The 20,907-nt window shown below is 45.9% G+C and overlaps 1 protein-coding gene and 1 non-coding gene across 19 annotated transcripts in view; both read right to left on the bottom strand.

The window, feature by feature from the left end:
• The window catches only part of Chd4 (chromodomain helicase DNA binding protein 4), a 38,735-nt gene that overhangs the window by 1,069 nt on the left and 16,759 nt on the right, over positions 1-20,907 (bottom strand). For 4 of the 18 annotated variants that reach the window (XM_076567980.1, XM_076567988.1, XM_076567984.1 and 1 more), the window contains exons 23-38: positions 17,047-17,171; positions 16,300-16,537; positions 15,760-15,935; positions 9,163-9,343; positions 8,992-9,078; positions 8,813-8,901; positions 8,568-8,701; positions 8,161-8,305; positions 7,884-8,049; positions 7,537-7,640; positions 7,305-7,446; positions 6,994-7,065; positions 6,569-6,706; positions 6,135-6,243; positions 5,911-6,043; positions 707-905 (exon numbers count right to left, since the gene is read on the bottom strand). In XM_076567980.1, the coding sequence (XP_076424095.1) occupies positions 707-905; positions 5,911-6,043; positions 6,135-6,243; positions 6,569-6,706; positions 6,994-7,065; positions 7,305-7,446; positions 7,537-7,640; positions 7,884-8,049; positions 8,161-8,305; positions 8,568-8,701; positions 8,813-8,901; positions 8,992-9,078; positions 9,163-9,343; positions 15,760-15,935; positions 16,300-16,537; positions 17,047-17,171 (2,238 nt within the window). Of the gene's footprint in view, positions 1-706; positions 906-5,910; positions 6,044-6,134; positions 6,244-6,568; positions 6,707-6,993; positions 7,066-7,304; positions 7,447-7,536; positions 7,641-7,883; positions 8,050-8,160; positions 8,306-8,567; positions 8,702-8,812; positions 8,902-8,991; positions 9,344-15,759; positions 15,936-16,299; positions 16,538-17,046; positions 17,172-20,907 lie in introns of all 18 variants that reach the window. The other 14 variants (XM_076567981.1, XM_076567989.1, XM_076567985.1 and 11 more) reach the window with 5 other exon arrangements.
• On the bottom strand, positions 7,712-7,845 carry LOC121828428 (small Cajal body-specific RNA 11). Its single transcript, XR_006070899.1, has one exon.

Raw genomic sequence — 20,907 nt, 5'->3', positions numbered from 1 at the left:
GGCTAGGCCTGGAACATTTGAGCTCAGGTGACACTCCTGCCTTGTCTCCCAAGTACCTGGGATTGCAGGCATAAGCCACCACAGTTGGCGGGTTCCGGTTTTAGAGCTACCAGACCCTTTAGCTCACTGTCCCTTCTATTGTCTCCATTTTTTTTTTTTTTAAAAGGTTGGCCTCAAACTCACTGTAGCCAAGCATGACCATGATTTCCTGATCCTCCTGCCTCCACCTCCCTGGGCTGAGATCACAGGCAAATGCCAACACAGGGCTTTATTATTATTTCTTGCAGTTTTTATTCTCAGCATCAGGGGTCAAACCAAGGGGCTGAGCTCCTCCACTTGACAAACTGAATCCTATGATCTCCTCTTCTGCATGCATGCCTTTCCACTTCCTGGATGTCTCCCACTACCTTTACGACACCCACCTTTTCCTCATTTCACCCTCCACCCCCTCACAATGTTTTAATTAGAAATACAATGTTGAAAGGGGTCTAGAATTTGAAGAGATCTAAAATCTCCTGAAGTCACCTCTAAAATATTCCCAATGACACTATTATTCTCAAGAACTTGCATATACTAAGAGTTCAAAGAGAAAAGTGCTGTCCTTGATTGCCTCCAAAGTCAAGATCCTCAGCAGGAAGTTAGGGATGTCGGGGAGGGGAGAGTGGAGAGGGAGGCTGAAGGAGCAGGAGGCAGGGGAGCCACTGGCGACCTTTGTGTAAGACTGCATTGGCTGGCTTATTTCCTGCCATGGACTCCTTGGACAGGTGCTGGTGACTTTCTGCCAAACACTCCACCTCAGCAAAACGAGTGTTTAGGGCCATAGACGGGTGAGAGGGGTCCTCTGACATGTTCAGGTAAGCGGCCCTTCGAAGCTGCTCCTCGATCACCAGGGCTTGTTCTAAGAGCTGCACAAGAGAAAGAGGAGAAAGGGTGGACTAATGGCCACTTTCTCACTGATGGGCCTCTCAGCTCACCTCTTCTTCCGGATGAACAAGAACCTGTAAAGAACTTCCGGCTCTTCAGCACCACCCCTCCCCCACGTGGTTCACAGTACACCATCTCCTTCCCATTTGGAGGTCCACGCTTTCACAATTCCTTACTCTTTAGATCCTCAGAGAAATCATAAAAACTAAACTTAGAAAAATAAAATAAATAAGACCATAGGTAATTTCCCCTGCTAGAGATAATGTTAACATTTTGATAATTTCTTCCAAAATTTTTCTGTGTATACATCATTTACATAACTGAGGCACATTATATTCAAGACCATGTACAACTAAGTTATATGCCAGGTACTCCCTTTGCTCTTCAAAACTATTGGGGTGACAAGTTTCATTTTGAATTTTTTTGTTGTTCTTTGACAATGTTGGCGCATGCTTTTAATCCCAACACTTTCTGGGGCAGAGGCAGGTGAGTTCTGTGAGTTTGGGGCCAAACTGGTCTACAGAGAAGTTTCAGGACAAGCCAGAGCTACAAGAGGAGACCATCCTGAAATGCCCCCTCCCCTATCCCATATGGATCTCTGTGAGTTAGCCTGGTCTGAAGAGCTAGTTCCAAGACAGTCAGGATTACAAAGAGGAACCATATCTCAAAAAACCAAAATGTTTGTACTTTGACAGGGTTTCAGGCAGACCAGGCTAGCCTTAAACTCACTATATAACCTAGGATGCTTTTGAACTCCTGATCCTACCTCTACCTCCCTGAGTGTTAGGGTTATAGGAATATGCTCCATGTCTGGTTTTGAGGGACAAGAAACAGAATATTGCTGTGTTGTCCAGATTGGTCCTGAAATCGCAACTCTGGAGCTGAGGAGATGGCACAGTACTGAGGAACACTTGCTAGACAATCACAAGGACTGGAGTTCAGACCTGGGCCCTATGGGAAGCATACAGCCCCAGCTCTCAGAAAGTGGGGCAGAGGGAAGACAGGGAGGACCAAAGGAACTTGCTGGCTCCAAGTTCAGATGGAGACCCTGCCTCAAAGGAGTAAGAGGGCAGTCTGAGAGAGCACCAAAATGCCTGTGTTAGCCGCCCTGGACACCCAAGCACACTTGTGTGTGACACTTACAGGCACACACATAGATTACAAGTAAGTAAATCTGGAATTGCCTCTCAAATACCCAGGAGCAGATGGGACTGCAGGCAAGGACCACAAGGACGACGACGACGACGACCATGACGATCACCACCACCACCACCACCACCACACCTATCCAAACTAGCTTTGTTTTTTGAGGCAGGGTCTCATTCTGGAGCTCTGGATAGCCCCGAATTCACTTGTAGATCAGGCTAGCCTCAAATTGCCCACAATCCACTCTCCCAAGTACTGGGATTAAAGGCAAAAAACAGAAATAGTTTTGTTTTGTGGCACAGTAATCTGTCCTATGTAGATAGGAACTGTATCAATCAGGTTATCTGGATTTCTTAAATAAATAAATAAATAAATAAATAAATAAATAAATAAATAAATAAATAAATAAATAGCAAAGTCTCATAAACTCAAGCTGGCCATGAACTCATGATGTTAACAGTTGACAACCTTAAAGCTGGCTGGCTTGAAATTCACTGTGTAGACCATGCTGGCCTCAAACTCGTAGAATTCTAGCTGCCTCTGCCTGAGAATGTTATTTCTTAATTTTTTTTTTTTTTATTTTATTTATTTTTTTTGGTTTTTCCAGACAGGGTTTCTCTGTGTAGCTTTGCGCCTTTTCCTGGAACTTACTTGGTAGCCCAGGCTGTCCTTGAACTCACAGAGATCCACCTGGCTCTGTCTCCCGAGTGCTGGGATTAAAGGCTTAGTTCTTAAATTATAAAAAGTATCCATTGTTTGAAGGTTCTTGCCCCCAGGACTGAAGATCAAACTCATGGCCCAGGCAAGTCCTGTGTAACTAAGCCACATACATACCCAGCCTTATGCACTGTTGGGCTGTTGTTTCATTTTGTTTTAAAGGCAGGGTTCCTCCTGCTATAGCCTTTTTTGTTTTTGTTTTTTGAGACAGCATTTCTCTGTGCAGCTTGGTGCCTGTCCTGGAACTCGCTTTGGAGACCAGGCTGGCTTGGAACTGACAAAGATCCTCCTGCCTCTGCTTCCCGAGTGCTGGGATTAAAGGCGTGCACCACTGCCTGGCTGCTATAGTCTCTTAACTAGAATTACAAGCATGAGCTCCCAACTGTCCCCAATGCTGTTTCCATTGATTCTTACCAGGGACAAAGGATGTTAGGAGAACGGGCCTGTTTTCATGACTTGTGTAAGTCAAGATGTACCAATTTATGCCCAAACAGGCATGTACTTCCAGTCTATTACGTGTTTCCCTCACCAGCTCACTTACCCTGCCCCAGGTTATAAGCATTCCAAAGATTTAGCCTGGGCTTTTAGAAAGGGTTGTTTAAGACAGATCCAACTGTGGCCCAGACTAGCCTCAAACTATTTAGGTAAGGATAACATTGAACTCGGATCCTCCTGCCTCCGCCATCCATGCTGAGATGACAGGCACGCGTTGCTGAGGTCTTAAGTTGTCTTAGTCTGCCCTGTACTTACCGTCCCAAGTGATGGTGGCAGGCACCGGTCACCACACCTAGCTACTGCCGTTTTTTAAACCGTCCCGAGCGACGTCTGCAGTGACAGACAGCATCGCTATGCAGGTAACTGATGCCTTCAATGTGCCTCACGAACACTGAGGGTCTGGAGCCCACGGGGACAGTGGTAAGGCAGTTGAAGGGTGTTAACATGTGAGAAATGCCAAGCAACTCTCCTCAGTCTAAACGAGCTTGACTGCTCTCACAGGAGCACCTTTCTCACTGACTCAGTCAGTCACTCTTGGGTCTTCTTACTATGTACAACAAACTCAGCACTCAAGAGTTGGTGAACTCAGGTCCAGGGACCAGATCTTGCTCGTGGCAAGTTTTGGTATAGCCCAAGAGTAAAGACTGAAGTTTTGTTATAGATAAATGGCTGTGCAGAAAGTAAGAAAAAATACATGCTACCTTTGAAAATTACAGGAAATTCCCATTTGAGCATCCACTAATTGAAACTAATTTATGTGTCCCTTATTTATGTGTCCACTGCTTTCAACGACAGTGCTGTGGATCTGCAACAGAGGCCATAAGACCCACTAAGCATAATCACTTTCTCTCTGCCCTTCCCCCCCACCATTTTGCTTGTTTTTTTTCCTGGAACTCTGTAGACCAGGCTGGCCTTGAACTCGGAGATCCGCCTGCCTCTGCCTCCAGAGTGCTGGGACTAAGGCTGCGCCACCACTGCCTCGCTCTCTCTGGCCCTTTAACAGGAAAGTTTTGCTAACCCCAGAGTAAATCACAAAACCCAGAAATCCTTTGATGGGGTTTTTGCATCTTTAACCGTTAACATGAACAGAACCAGCCACAGGTCAGGCTCTTAATATCTCACAACTATACGATAATTACAATCTTGTCAATGTTTTCATTTCCCCTGGTCCTATCCAAAAACCTTCAAAGATTGCCTATGAACTAGAGGAATAAAATCCACAGTCCTGTTTCTTTACCAAGACCTACTGGCCTTCTGGTGCTGGCCTACTGGGCTCTAGCTCTTAACCTCTTCCCAACCTACTTCCCACCACTACTCAACACAACCTTTTCCTAAAGGTCCCTCTGTTCCCAACCAATAATCATCTCTATTGCACCCATCAAGACTTTTAAAGTCATTCATGAGCTCCCTCGCCAGCTGACCTGTAGAACTTCCTTGGGGCATTCAGTAGCCTCCTCCCCTAACACACACAATGGCATCTATATGAAACTAAAGGCTGGGAAACAAACACCTTGATTATCTGTCCTTATGTCCCCGTGCAACTCACTGCTTAGTATATAACACCTAAAGGTAAACATTTATTAGTATATATTTTCTCTTCCCCGAAACACACTCAGCTTAGGAGACTTATTTCCATGGTATCCTATTTGGTAGCTACAGATAAGATATACTCAGCCGGGCGGTGATGGTGCACGTCTTTAATCCCAGCACTCGGGAGGCAGAGGCAGATGGATCCAGCCTGGGCTACAGAGTGAGTTCCAGGACAGGCTCCAAAGCTACACAGAAAAACCCTGTCTCGAAAAACCAAAAAGAAGATATATACTCAATAAATAGCTGCTGAATACTTTGAATGAGGTTGTCTCAGTGAAATATTGAAAACAGAATTCACTGTGTATCTTCTCTGCACCCAGCCTTCCCATTCCTTATCCAGCAGATATTATGACCCAGAAAAAAGGGCCCCTAGCCCACTAACAGCCCTACCTCCTCAGGGATCCAATTCAATCCCTCCCTAACTCCCAAACACCCCAACCTACAGAGTCCCCATCAAACCCCCTGAACTAGTCTGGGTCACTCAGTAGGTACAGCTACAACTCTTATACAGCTCAATAAATTTCAACTCGGTGTATCTCTCTTGTTTTTTGTTTGAGGCAGGGCCCATGAAACCTTGGTTGGCTCGAATAAAGCTCGCTATGTAGACTAGGCTGACATCAAACTTATAGAGATCAGCCTGCCTCATTCAGTCTCCAAGTCTATCTATCTTGATCCCTGCATTCCAGACTTTGGCAGCAAAGTCACGAATACAAAAAGGCAAAGTATAGGGCCGGGCAGACGGCTGGGTTACAAGCACTCGCTGCTCCTGCAGAAAACCCTGATTCAGTCACCAGCATACAGAGCGTGGCTCACAACCTCCTGTAACTCCAATCCCAGGAGATCTGATGCCCTCTTCTGACCTCTGTAGGCACCGGGCACAGACACAGTGCACAAGCATGTGCAGACAAAACATGCATACACGTAAAATAAAAAACAAGTATGGGGGTGGGGTTGTACAAGCGTGGCTCGATGAATAGAGCCTCCTTTACAGAGCCTTCAGCAGAGACCTTCAGGTCACATTTGCCCCATTCTGCTCACCTTAAATCTTCGAGCTAGAAATTTATTCTTGATCTCTAGAAAATTGCCACGATTCATTTCCCCCTTGAAAGGCTCATTGAGGATGGCATACCGTGGGTCATTCTGGATATCCTGCCATCGGGCATAGCCATGGCTATTGGGGAAGTGCTCAGGAAAATCAAAGGAAACAAGAGCCTCAGGCTAAAGCCTGCACCTAGACCCGGTCTTGACTCCGACAAGGATACTTTATAATGCCAGCCAGCAGCCAGTAGTCATGCCGGCGGTGCCAGATCTCGTACGTCTTCTTGGTGACTGTGGCGGCCCGCTCCTCGTTCTGCCAAAGGGAGTGCAATTCTGAGAAGGAATTGAGAGGAAGGTTGGTGAGTGGAAAAAAGGCAAACACCTGTGAGAATTTTAAAAACCACTTAGGTGTGCAGGCCAGGAGCACACCATGTTCTACAGACTGAGCCCCAGGCTAGCCAGGGCTACATAGCGGGACCCTGACCCAAAAACCCAACGACAAAAGCAAAAAAAAAAAAAAAGTTATTTTTGTCCCCTGTCCCCCATCCATCTCGGTATGGTCCAGTTCTAGCTCCCTAACATAGAACCCGGAGGGCAACAATCAATCATAGCACGTCCCACTACACACAGGCTTCACCTCAGGTCCCCATTCCCATACCAGTGAAACCCCCGTCTGCAATGTTGAACATGAAGCGCTGTTTGACGTTTTTCTTCTGCTTCTCATCACTAAGATCCTTGGGCGTTTCTCCATTCTGAAGCATTACCTCCTTTTTCTCTTCTTCCTCTTTCTTCTCTTCTGCAGGATGTGACAAAGAAAAACATCAGGTCCAGCCTGAAACCCACGACTCTAGCCCTTGCCCATAGCACTGCATGCGACACCTGTCTACCTCTACCTCCACCTCCACACTCAGGTGTCCTAGACCCAGGAAAAGGGGTCACCGGCCAGCTCTCTAACAACTACATTTGGACAGTCAGTCATTTATCTTGGAATAAGCTGTCTATAGTAACAGGTAATGAAGTGGGGGTGGGTTGTGAGCTTGCTTCTGGTTTTAGTCCAAACAATCAGCTTCTGTCCACACTGACCTTTGTCTTCCACCACGATAGGGGTCAGGTCTATTGCAGACTTCTCCTCCACCTTGTCTGTCTCAGCAGAGCCTAGAGAGAAGAAGGCACTGAGAATCCCTAAAGAAAGACAGCTGCACTCCGCCCCCCCCCCACACACACACAACTGCAACAGTGTTACACGTCCACACTGCTATGAAGAGAGTTTACAGACGTCAGAGGCTGGGATAATTTAGAAACAAGGGTCCCAGGTTCTCACTTCCTCCTGGTACTCCAGAAGCCTATCGAAAGTCTACACACAACCTGGAGTGCCCATAGGAAATCGTGTGTACCTTTGGGCTCCACCTCCATCGGCTCCTCTGTCCTCTCCTTCACCTCTGCCTTCTCCCCTTTCTCCTCTCCCTCAGGAGGTTCAGCAGGAGCCTTTTCATCCTCAGGGGCAGGGGCAGGGGCAGGAGCAGGGGGCTGTGCACCCTGCAAAGGAACACAAGACACAGGTGAGGCCAATGGGCCTGAATCTCAAGAGACATCTGACGTCAGCACAGCAGCCAGTCCGTCTCTTACCTCCGCAGTCACCTCAGGGGCTGTAGACGTAGGCTTCACCTCCTTTTCTCCTTCTGTGCTCTCTTCTTCTTTAAGGCTATTCTCCTCTATTTTTATCCCATCCTCTGCAGACCAATGGAAGACAAGCAATTAGGAAGGCCCTAGATCAGAGGTCATGCTGTTTGTCTCTTCCTAAATTGTCCTCTCGTGCCTTTAAGAGCCAGCCCTATTCTTAGGACAGCCCTCCTAAACGGAGAGGGAATTGATGTGTGTCCTGCCAGACCACCCTGTAAGACTGAGCACAGGGGAGCAGAAAAAGGCACAGGACACATTTTTAAAAGGACAGACATGACATGGCAGGTACTCACCAGCAGGTGGCACAGGTGCAGGAGTATTGGGCTGTGTGTCCCCTGGGGTGGAAGGTGTAGGAGTCTTTGGAGAGGGTGAGCCTGGCTGAGACAGTTTCTTGCTTTCCTCTACTTCAGCCAGTTCGGGCATGCTCCAGCGCCCGTTCACATGCTCAAACTCCTGAACCTATAGCAAAGGATAGCAAGGTCAAGACTCCTTTCCAGATGTGAGTTACTGTCCTATCGGCCCCCAATTTCTCTAGAAATCTTTAAAAATGGAAACAGGCTTGGGGCTCACCTTTTTCCGAATCAAGGACATGACACCAATCCTTGTAAGAACGTGCTGCCGAGACAGGCCTTCACGGGGGACACCATCAGCAAAAGTTTCCGCCCCGTCTGCCCCAGGCTCACATAAATGCCGCATGAAGAGTGACACGTAAGCCCTGTGGGAAGGGAGAGGACACAGTTCAACAGAGAGCCCTGTCACACTGTTGCTGGCCATAACATGGCTCCATCACAAGGTAAGGTCTACAGTGCCCTGGAGTGCTGGTCTCCAGACCTTCCACACTCTAACTCTTCAGGGAAGCCAGGAACACAACGCTCAGAACAACAGCTTCACCTGCCAACTACAGCTAGCAACACCCCTTTCCTTGAACAACATGGGCCAGGCCCTGGCTCCAACTGGTATGCCTGCTCTCAACTTACTTAAATTCTTTCTCTGACTTGCCTCGAAGATCTCTCACAAGCCACTGAGTGGTAAAAGCATCCTGAGGTGGCATGCCATATCGCATAATTGCATTAAGAAATGCTTTTCTCTGACGAGCATTAAAACCAAGTACCTAAGGACAAAGAAGCACCACCGTAAGAGGAAGCAGGTCTCCTCCCACCGAAGACCCACTGTGTGGCTTTCTCTCACCCCTTCACCCACTATAGGACCATACGGTACTTACTTCAATATTTCCACCAACTCGGGCCAACAGAGGAGGTAATGGCTTATCTTTATCATTCCGCAGGCCCTTGCGACTGGGCCTGCGGGGAGCTGAAAGAAGAAGAGACAGCGAGTGAGTGACACTGATAGACAGTCAACAACTGAGCAGCCACAGAAGCGGCAAGATGGCAGCACACTCACCTTCTGATCTTTCATCGAAGTCTTCATCACCTTCCTCTGAGGCCACTGAGTAATCGGACTGGTTGTCGGACTGGTCGTCCTGCCAATCTGGAGGGAGAGAGGGCAGATGAGCGGGGCCCACTGCTCTAGTGGAACGGCCCGTGGGTGGGGGGCGGGGCCGGCCACACACACCTCGGTCCTCCTGGGAGCCATCATTGTAGTTGACCTGTTTACGGATTCTTTTTCCTTTGCCCAGATTTCGGGCTAGATCTTCTTGCTGCTGCTCATAATGGTGCCGCAGCAATTTCTCCCAGTAGTCAGGATCCACACTTTCTTCCTGTTTTATGATTTCCCGTTCTACCTCCTCTTCCTCCTGGGACAGAGGGAGGGCCAGGACTCAGGGGTGCTGAAGTCAGCACCACCAGCTACCCCTGGTCCTCACAGTTCCCATTCTTCTAGCTCCTTTGCACGGCTGGATTGTAAACACTTGGTGTGCCTGCTTGAACCTAAAAACTTGGAAGAAATTTAAGAGACAGGACATGGCTCCTCAAAAGGTTATGTGTAGATTAGCAGTCAGCCTGATTGAAGAAAAATGTGAGAAGGAAAAGTATTATGACAGGACAGAATGAGACACTGTGCAGCTTCTGTCCCTTCCTACTGGCAACACCCAGAAGCAGGAGAACAAAGAGGAAGCTTAGCCCCTTTAGCTGGAAGGATGGAGGGCTTCCCAAACACTGCAAGAGATCTTCAAGACAGCAGCAGGCCAGAAAACATTCTGATCTTAATTAACCTCAGAAAAAATTATCAACTGCTTGAGAAAACACACACACACACACACACACACACACACACACACACACACACACACACACACACACCTTCCCCACATGCATACATACAGAAACACACTCAAATATTTTCAATAGCTCTCCAGGTTTTTGAGTTTTTATTTTGTTTTTTTGAGCAGGGTTTCTCTGTGTAGTCCCGGGCTGGCCTTGAACTCATGAAAGTCATCTATCTATCTCTGTCTCCTGAGTGCTGATTAAGGCTTGTGCCACCACTGCCCAGTTTGGATCTCCAAGTCTTAATACCCAAGTACAGATTCTTTCCCCCTTGGACACTTCAGAAATACTGATTACATACAAATACTGGGCTGAGTGCTTGCTGAGCATACACAAGGCTGTGGGTTTGACCCCCGGAATGCATCAACCATGCACGGCAGCATTTGCCTATAATATCAGCCCTTGAGAAGTACAGCCAAAAGAATCAGAAGTTTAAGAACAACTTTAACTACAGTGAAGTCAAGGCCAGCTCGGAATATGTGAGACTATGTCTCCAAAAAAAGGAGAAGAAGCAAAACCCAAGTTCTTCATAGCCTAAGTACAAATAACCTAAATGTCAGAGCTGGCCCCGGGACCCACATCAGAGAGAACCAACTTCCTGCAACCTGTCTTCTGTCCTACACACAGGCACACGGAGCATGCGCGCGCACACACTCAAATAAATGTCAAAAGAAACAAACTAAACGACTACACAACTAAATTACAGAATAGGCTGGTCATCTCTAATGAAAGAAAACAAAATCTAGACTATGAAACTCAAACACCCAAAAGTTATAACCGCCTTTAAAAAATTTTATTTTAGCCAGGTGGTGGTGGCACATGCCTTTAATCCCAGCACTTGGGAGACAGAGACAGTCGCATCTCTGTTGAGTTTGAGACCAGCCTGGTCTACAGAGAGAGATCCAGGACAGGCACCAAAACTACATGGAGAAACCCTGTCTCAAAAAACCAAAAGAAAAAAAAAAAAGTTGACAAAAAGAAATTTTCATTTTAGTTTTTTTTTTTTTTTTTCCCCATGCATTGGTGTTCTGCCATGGGTGTCGGGTCCCCTGGAACTGGAGATGTAAATAGCTGTGAGCTGCCATGTAGGTGCTGGGAATTGAACCCGGGTCGGCTGGAAGAGCAGTCAGTGCTCTTAACCGCTGAGCCATGTCTCCAGGCCCCCATTTTAGTATTTTTTTATTTTTTTGTTTTTTCGAGACAGGGTTTCTCTGTGTAGCTTTGCGCCTTTCCTGGGACTCACTTGGTAGCCCAGGCTGTCCTCAAACTCACAGAGATCCGCCTGCCTCTGCCTCCCGAGTGCTGGGATTAAAGGCGTGCGCCACCACCGCCCGGCATATTTTTTTTTTTTTTTGGTTAGTAGTATTTTTAATTTTATGTATATGTTTTAACCTGCATGTAAGTCTGTGTGAGCCTGGAACCCAAGGAGACTAGAAGTTAGCATCAGAACCTCTGGAACTGGAGCTACAGATGTTTGTAAGCTGATGTATGTATAAGGAATCAAACTCTGAAGAACAGCCAGCCAGCGCTCTTAAGTGCTAAATCACTTCCTCAAATCACTATTTGTTATATAACTCCCCAGCAGAAAGACAGACACCCCTCCCCAAGCATGGTGGTGCACACCTGTAATCTAAGCACTCAGAAAGATGGAGGATCACAGATGGAGGATTACTGTTAAGTTCACGGTCACTCTGGGTAAGACAGTTACACACATACCCATATGTACATATTATGTATGCATATGTATGTATCACACACACGCACGCACGCACGCACGCACGCACATGCACACGCACACGCACACGCACTGTGCTCTCGAGTCAAAGTGAAAACAACTGTTCCCAGAAGAGAACTAGGCAGGACAGGGTGGAGGAGAGATTTTTTTTCTTTTGGATTTTGAACCATGTTGCTGTATGGCTTGTATGCGAATGGAGAGTGGTGGAGCCTCGATGGCACAGACCTGGGAAGAAGTCAGATCACTGGAAACAGGTACTGAACGAGATACTAGACAGCAGTCTGTTCTCTCTGCTCCTTCACTGCCCTCTGAGCAGTTCCCTCAGTACATAGCCCTGTTAGCAGTCCTGTTGTCCATAAGCACAGGACCTAACTAACGACACCAAAGCTCCTAAAATATGTAAGACAAAACAAGCTTTCTTATCATTTTCCCTCCCAATCTGGTTTTTTGAGATAAGGTCTCACTTCGTAGACCCAAGAGGCCTGGAACTCACTATGTAGACCAGGATGGCCTTGACCTGTTTGCCTTGCCTCTTGAATGCTAGGATTAACAGCAAGCACCACCATGGTGGGCTCAGCTTTTTCTAAATTGATCATCACACACCTATAAACTCAACACTCAGGAAGCTGAGGGAGAAGAATAGAGCCTGAGGTCAGCCTGGAACTCATCTCCAGGCAAGAGCAGGTTATAGTGTGACCTGGCTGTTAAAGTTTTGTGCATAAAGTTATAAGCCTTAGCTCTTTTTTCTTAGCCAATACGAAAGCTGAGACAAGAGAACTAAAAGTTCAAGGCCAACATAGAGGCAATTTATAGAGGGGCTGGGGATATGGCTTGGTTGGTAAAGTGCTTCCATAGCATGCACCAATTCTTAGATTCAATTCTCAGCACCACATACACCAGATATGATGACAGATGCCTGTAATCCCAGCACCTGGGCGGCAGAGGGAAAAGGGTCAGAAGATCAGTGTCATCCTTAGCTGCCTAAATTCTATCTTGGGATACATAAGACCCTGTCCCAGGCAGGCAGTGGTGGTGCACACCTTTAATCCCAGCACTCAGGAGGCAGAGGTAGGCAGATCTTTATGAATTTGAGGTCAGCCTGGTCTACAGAGTGAGTTCTAGGACAGCCTACCCTGTCTCAACAAAAATAAAAAGATCCTGTCCCCAAAGATATTTTTAAAGTACACAGGACTTTGCACAATGAATATACATAATAAAAATTTTAAAACTAAAAAAAATTCTTTCAGTATGAATGAATGTAACTCAGTAGCAGATTAACTGCTTAGCCCTGGGTTCCATCCCCAGCAACTCCACCTTCTGATTAAAAGGTCTAAAAAGAAATAAATACCCAGGTGTGGTGGTAGATGCCTTTAACCCATCACTGCCTGCACAGGCAGGCAGATATCTGTGAGTTCCAGGCCAGAGCTACATAGTGAGACCCTGTCTAAAAAAAAAAAAAAGAAAAAGAAAAAGAAAGTAAAAAGAAATAACAGGCATGGGGCTGGAAAGATGGCTCAGAGGTTAAGAGCACTGTCTGTTCTTCCAGAGGTCCTGAGTTCAATTCCCAGCAACCACATGGTGGCTCACAACCATCTGTAATGAGATCTGGTGCCTTCTTCTGGCCTGCAGGCAAACATGCAGGCAGAACACTGCATACATAATAAAAAAATAAATCTTTAAAAAAAAAAAAGAAATAACAGGCACTAATCAGAGAAGACCACATATACTTGCATAGGCACTATCGTAGATCAGCCCTAACATGTGCTGTGACAGGCAATTGCTTCTACAGAATACTCTCTGCTACTGTAAGGAATACGATCTCCTACAAAAAAAGCAGTTTTTGATTGAATTTACTGCTGATCTATATAAAGTTTCCCCACCAGTTACACATAAACCTGACTTGAAGCAACATCTCCTAAGAACAGGCTGGTAAAAAAATCGCAGTGTACTTCTCCGTGTGCACAAACCTCGGTTCAATCCCCAGCACCACATATCGGCTGTGGCAGTTACACATGTGGCACAGGTCTGTCATCCCAGCACTCTGAAGGTAGAGGCAGGAGGATCAGAAACTCAAGGTCATCCTCGACTACACAGTGACTCCCAGAACAGCCTGAGATATATGGGACCCTGTCTTAAAACCCAGAAGCAGACAGACATTGTGGTTCAGATGTATAATCTTACACTTGGGAGGCTAAGGTAGGAAGACCATGAGTTCAAGACCAGGCTGGGATCCATAGGGAGAGCCTGTCTCCAAAAAATTGCAATAGTAAACTGGGCGGTGTTGGCGCACGCCTTTAATCCCAGCACTCGGGAGGCAGAGGCAGGCGGATGTCTGTGAGTTCAAAGCCAGCCTGGGCTACAGAGTGAGTTCCAGGACAACGAGGGATACACACAGAAACCCTGTCTCAAAAAAATTTTTTTTGTTTTTTTTTTTTGTTTGTTTTTTGAGACAGGGTTTCTCTGTGTAGTTTTGGTGCCTGCCCTGGATCTTGCTCTGTAGAACAGACTGGCCTCAAACTCACAGAGATCCACCTGACTCTGCCTCCCCAGTGCTGGGATTAAAGGGCAGTCCACCACCGCCCAGAAAAAATGAATTAAAAAATAATAATAATAAATAAGGAGGAAAGAAAAATCCCCGTTAGTGTTTGATTTAGGACCCTTCAAAAACCTAACCTAAACTAGGTGGTGGTGGTGCATACTTTAATCCCAGCACTTGGGAGGCAGAGGCAGGCAAATCTCTGTGAATTTGAGGCCAGCCTGGGCTACAAAGGGAGTTCTAGGATTCATGCAACACAGGATGGCCAGGGCTGTTACACAGAGAAACCCTATCGCAAAAAAACAGGGGAGAAAAAAAATAAAAATAAAAAAAACCAGCAAAAAAAAAATTAACCTATCAGTCAGAACTGATCTTATAGCCCTATGCAAATCACTAAAAAACCACAATAATCCCGCTAATCAAGATCTGCTAGACAAGGGTAAGGATATGAGTCAGCTGGACAGAATGCTAGCCCAGCACGCAAGGAGCTTTGGGTTCAGCCTCCATTACCATGTAAACCAGGCCTGGTGACCCATGGTGTCAGCTCAACACTTGGAAGATGGAGTCAGGTTATTCTCAGATACACAGTAAGAGCAAGGCCAGTCTGGGATACCTGAGACCCTGTCTCAGAAATAAAAAAAAACAAGTAGTAATAAAAATTCTGCCAGACAGTCAGACATGATATGGTGGCCAGGAATGGTAGGTGGCACATGCCTGTAATGCCAGTACCTGAGAGGCAGATGCAGGAGATCAGGAATTCAAAATCAGCTTAAGCTACATAGAGTTGAAAGCCAGTCTAGGCTTCAGCTAAAATAACACCCAGGCCTGTAATCATAGCAACTGGGATGTTGGTGCAGGAGGATCAAAAGTTTGAGAACTATGCTGATTAACAAGACTTCATTTAAAAAAAGAAGGGGGAAAAGGCTATACTATCAGAAGACAGCAAGAGCAACATCACTCTGATGAGAAAGCATGGTGAAGACATCAAAAATCCATGCCAACCCAACCCTTCGTCAAGTGGTTTAAAGGGAACCAGCAAAGAAAGCAATGTTTTTAAATTACTTAAGGGAAGAAATATATTATAAAAACCTCATACATTCTCTTTTGGTAGTTTTTGCTTCTTAGTGTAAAAGATCAAAGGTGGAAAAGCAAAAAGGGAAGAATTCTCACCTTTGAAAAAAAACAGCTAGTTATTAAAGTATGTATCCATCTGCTTTTTCTTTTTTCTTTTCTTTTTTTTTGTTTTTTTGTTTTTTTCCGAGACAGGGTTTCTCTGTGTAGCTTTGCGCCTTTCCTGGATCTCGCTCTGCAGACCAGGCTAGCCTCAAACTCACAAAGATCCACCTGCCTCTGCCTCCCAAGTGCTGGGATTAAAGGCATGCGCCGCCACTGCCCGGCTTTCCATCTGCTTTTTCTAAGGTAGCATTCAAAAATGTATATGAAGAATTAATAGGATACATAATATAAGACTCTAGGAGAGTTTATGCTGGTTATGTGAAACCTGGCTGTGCAGCTCCTGACAGTCAAGGCAAAGATGAGAATGGAAACTGAGCATGTTACATTCTTTCTTTGCAAGGCAAAAAGATGTTTTCCTGTTGTTTCAAATATCATCATGATCTCAATTCCAATTTTCAGACCAATCACCAAGAACAGCATTGCCTTGGACTCATACTCACCCCCATTTCTTCTTCCCGTACCACATACTGGGCCACTTTGAATGAGCTCAAGTACTCATTCATGCCCTGCAACTCTGTGTCTTCGGTCTCATCCTGGTTGCGATCCAGCAGTCGTTCAATGGCCTTGTCATCATAATGGATGACACTGCTGTCTTCTCCCTCTTTGTTGTCTCCGCCTGCCAAGAACCAGGAACCCACAACCCCCAGTCAGTTCAGCTGCAGTAGAAAAAGCAGTTCCCAGCTGGGGGGGTGTGGTGGTGGTGGTGGTGGTGGTGGTGGTGGTGGTGGTGGTGGTGGTGGTGGTGGTGGTGGTGGTGCACATGCCTTTAATCTCAGCATTTGGGAGGCAGAGGCAGGAAGATTTGAGTTCAAGGCCAGCTTGGTCTACAAAGTGAGTAGTCAGGACAGCCAGGGCTGTTAACAGAGAAACCCTGTCTCCAACAACAACGAAGGGGGGAAAAAGGGAGGAAAAAGCAGTTTTTCCATGGAACCCTCTGAGGAGCAGGTTCCACCCCAACTCTAGGCTTCTGATTAGCTCACCCCCGTCTGTGGCTTCATCCTTGAAGAGCTCCTCAGTGCCGAATTTGAGGATGTCATCGAGCTCCTGTTTGGACATGGAGCCGGTCTTGGAGCCCAGCCCAGGCCGCACCACCAAGTGCGTCAACATCATCTTCTTCTTGGCCACCTGGGTGATGCGCTCCTCCACGGACGCACGGGTCACAAACCGGTAGATCATCACCTTCTTATTCTGCCCAATTCGGTGGGCTCTACTAAAGGCCTGGAGTTGATCAAGCAAAACCGGCAATCTTATGTTCTACTGACTTTCACAGAAAACAGTCATACTAGACAAAAGCTGAATGAAGCTAGTCTTCCCATAAAATCTCCTTTGCAGCTCTCCCTCCAGACACCAACCTCTGATCACATTACCCAAAATAGGTCTACAACTAACACCAATTCCCAGGCTTAGAAGATAATGGCCTTCAGGCCGGGCGGTGGTGGCGCACGCCTTTAATCCCAGCACTCGGGAGGCAGAGGCAGGCGGATCTCTGTGAGTTCGAGGACAGCCTGGGCTATCAAGTGAGTTCCAGGAAAGGCGCAAAGCTACACAAGAGAAACCCTGTCTCAAAAAACCAAAAAACAACAACAACAAAAAAATGACCTTCCAAAAAAAAAAAAAAAAAAAAAGAGGAAAGTCTGTTGTTACACTCATACTTAAATTTCAAATCACAGAGCCCCTCCTGCAGAGTGGGGACTTCTGGGAGCCCCTAAAGCTGCTACTCTACTCACCTGAATGTCATTATGGGGGTTCCAGTCAGAATCATATATGATAACTGTGTCAGCAGTGGCCAAATTGATCCCAAGGCCCCCAGCTCGAGTGGAAAGCAAGAAGCAGAACTGCTGAGCACCCGGTGCTAAGAAACAGAAAACATCGTGAGTTCTCTACTGAATTCCAATAAATAAGTAGAGAAGGAAGGTAAGAAACAGCTTGTAACACTATTCGTAATAGCCAGAACCTGGAAACAACCTAGACGCCCGTCAACGGAAGAATGGATGAAAAAATGTGGTACATATACACAATGGAGTACTACTCAGCAGAGAAAAACAATGACTGCATGAAATTTGCAGGCAAATGGATGGAACTAGAAAAAATCATCCTGAGTGAGGTAACCCAAATCCAGAAGGACAGTCATGGTATGTACTCACTCATAAGTGGATTCTAGATATAAAATAAAGAACAATCAGACCACAACCCATGGAACCACAGAGGCTATATATACAGCATGGAGGTCCCTAGGACGACTGTGGCTTATAATAAATTTCAGTTTTACTCAATTATTGAAAAAAAAATAGCCAAATGAATGGAAACACATGAACTATGAACCAAAGGCTGAGGGGCCCGTCAACGGAAGGGCTGGATCAGGCCCTCTGAATAGGTGAGACAGTTGATTGGCTTGATCTGTTTGGGAGGCATCTAGGCAGTGGGACCGAGTCCTGTGCTCATTGCATGAGTTGGTTGTTTGAAACCTGGGGCTTATGCAGGGACACTTGGCTCAGTCTGGGAGGAAGGGACTGGACCTGCCTGGACTGAGTCTATCAGGTCGATCCCAGTCCTCAGGGGAGACCTTGATCTGGAGGAGGTGGGAATGGGGGGTGGGCTGGGGGGAAGGGGAGGGGGTGGGAGGGGGGAGAACAGGGGAACCCATGGCTGATATGTAGAACTGAATGGTACTGTAAAATAAAATAAAATAAAATAAAGGAAAAAAAAGAAAGAAACCGCTTATAAAACAGCAAACAACTGTCATAAAGGACCCCGAAATCAGCATCAAAGTTTACAAACAACATTAGCACAATCTCAAGTATCTGCCTCAAGAGATGTATGAATTTCAATGAGAAAAGTAACTTTACAATGGAGAATTTTAGCAGCCACCACCTCAACCAAGTGACTAATAATCACCAGAAAGGATAAATGCAAACGTCACACACAATATCACATGTGACATTCTTATACTTACATTTTTCAAAAAAGAGACTCTATATGAAATAACTGACCAGAAATTCCAGGTATCAATACCATGAAGGAAGGAGTGGGGTGGGGTGAAATGTCAGTTAAGAAGCTTCCTGTGGGGCTGGAGAGATGGCTCAGCGGGTAAGAGCATTGACTGCTCTTCCAGAGAATACAGAGAATAGGGGTTCAATTCCCAGCACCCACATGGCAATTCACAACTGTCTATAATTTCAGTTCCAGGGGATCTGATACCTTCACACCAATGCACATAAAATAAAAGTTTAAAAGAAGGAGAAGGAGCCGGGCGGTGGTGGTGCACGCCTTTAATCCCAGCACTCGGGAGGCAGAGGCAGGCGGATCTCTGTGAGTTCGAGGCCAGCCTGGGCTACCAAGTGAGTTCTAGGAAAGGCACAAAGCTACACGGAGAAACCCTGTCTCGAAAAACCAAAAAAAAAAAAGAAGGAGAAGGAGCAGCAGCAGCAGCAGCAGCTTCCTATCTAACTATAGTGTCAAGAGTAGGATCTACCCTTGGATCTAATTGTGCACCAGGGATTCGACCCTCAAACAGAAAAAGAACATCAGAGAAAAACGGCGACACTCAGGATCTACAGTTCACCTGACAATATGACTCAATGTTAATTTCCTACTGTTGGCAACTGTACCATGTTAGATCTTATTTTGTTGAGTTTTTTGGGTTTTGTTTGTTTGTTTTTTGAAACAGGGTCTCAAGTAGATCAGACTGGTCTTAAACTCTGGCTAGCCAAGGATAACTGAACTTCCTGTCTCTACATATCCCTGCTTGCCCAGTGTTGAGATTACAGTTTTGTGTCACCACACTTTATGTAGTGCTGGGGATGTTAGGCAAGCACTCTAACAACTGAGTTACATCCCCAGACAATCCCATGTGTGCATTTGTATGGGAGTGTGCTCTCCAGCACCCACATGGAGGTCAGAGGACAAAGCCAGTCTTCCCCTTCCATTATGTGACACAGACACAGAAACTCAGGTAAACAAGCTTGGCACGTCTACCGACTGAATGGCCCACCGGCCTTTTAAAAAAGTATTTTTAAATTACATTTATTTTGTGTACGTATATGCACGTGCACACATATGTAGCCAGAAGACGTCTTGCAGGAGTTGGTTCTTTCTACCATATAGGTCCCAGGACAGAAATCAGAGACATGCTTGGTGGCAAGTACTTTCGCCTGCTAGTCATCTCACTGGCCCTTTTCCCCCACTTCCAGACAGGGTCTCCTGTAGTAATGATATTCTTGAATTGTTTTTATTTTTATTTTATTTGAGATAGAGTTTCTCTGTGTAGCCCTGGCTGTCCTGGAACTCACTCTGTAGACCAGGCTGGCCTCGAATTCAGAAATCTACCTGCCTCTGCCACCAGAGTGCTAGGATTAAAGGCATGTGCCACCACCACTCGGCTCTTTTTAAATATTTTTTTTTTTTTTTTTTTTTTTTTGGTTTTTTCGAGACAGGGTTTCTCTGTGTAGCTTTGCGCCTTTCCTGGGACTAACTTGGTAGCCCAGGCTGGCCTCGAACTCACAGAGATCCGCCTGCCTCTGCCTCCCAAGTGCTGGGATTAAAGGCGTGCGCCACCACCGCCCGGCCTTTTTAAATATTTTTTAATCTTCATTTTGTGTGTGCACCTATTTTGCCTTCATATATGTCTGTGCAGAGCATATGTGCACGGCCTAGAGAAGCCATAAAAGGATGTTGGATCCCATGGAACTGGAGTTAAAGAGTTATGAGCTGCCATGTGGGTGCTGGGGAGTCAAACCCAGGTCCTCTAGAACAGCCAGTGCTCTTTGCAGCCCCACTGACATACCACGTGCTGAGATACATGCATATGCCTCAAGCACTGTAAGTTGCTATTATTAAGAGCAGCAGGCTAACTCTGTATTTTTTTTTTTTTTACAATTTTTAAGTCGAAAATATTTTAAATAACCAGGACTACACAGAGAGACCCTGTCTAAAAAAAAAAAAAAAAAACCCTAAATAAAATGTAAAGGTTGGGGGAAGGTGTAGTTGTCTTTACTGAGACAGACGAGTCATGTATTTGAGCTTCAACAAATCTGATCCTTGGGGTTGGAGATAAAGAGCGTTCTCTGCTCACAGAGGACCTAGGTTCAGTTTCTATCAGGTAGCTCATAACTCCAGGCACCATTTCAGGCACCTATACATACATGATACACAGACAAGTAGGCACACAAACATGCATATAAAAATAAATTTAAAGCTGGGCGGTGGTGGCACATGCCTTTAATCCCAGCACTCCGGAGGCAGAGCCAGGTGGATCTTTGTGAGTTCAAGGCCAGCCTGGTCTACAGAGTGAGTTCCAGGAAAGGCGCAAAGCTACACAGAGAAACCCTGTCTCGAAAAATCAAAAAAAAAAAATAAAATAAATTTAAAAACAAAACTAATCTGATCCTTCTTTCAGCCTCAGGATATAACAAGGTTAGAGAAAATGTCCCTTTTTAATCAGAAAGAACAAGGACTCCAAGGGGAAGGTCAGAAAAATCTCTTAGACATAGTCCAATTCCTTCTTCAAAAGCTTCGCTCCTCCCTATCAACTGACCAAGACCCAAAGGAACTCCTGAGAAAACAGGTGCACAAGAATAAGCTGGGGTACT

Source organism: Peromyscus maniculatus, chromosome 3 (genome assembly GCF_049852395.1).
Source record: "Peromyscus maniculatus bairdii isolate BWxNUB_F1_BW_parent chromosome 3, HU_Pman_BW_mat_3.1, whole genome shotgun sequence".
Lineage (NCBI taxonomy): Eukaryota > Metazoa > Chordata > Mammalia > Rodentia > Cricetidae > Peromyscus > Peromyscus maniculatus.
Note: the sequence above shows the minus strand (reverse complement) of the source record. Positions and strands in the feature narration are given on the sequence as shown.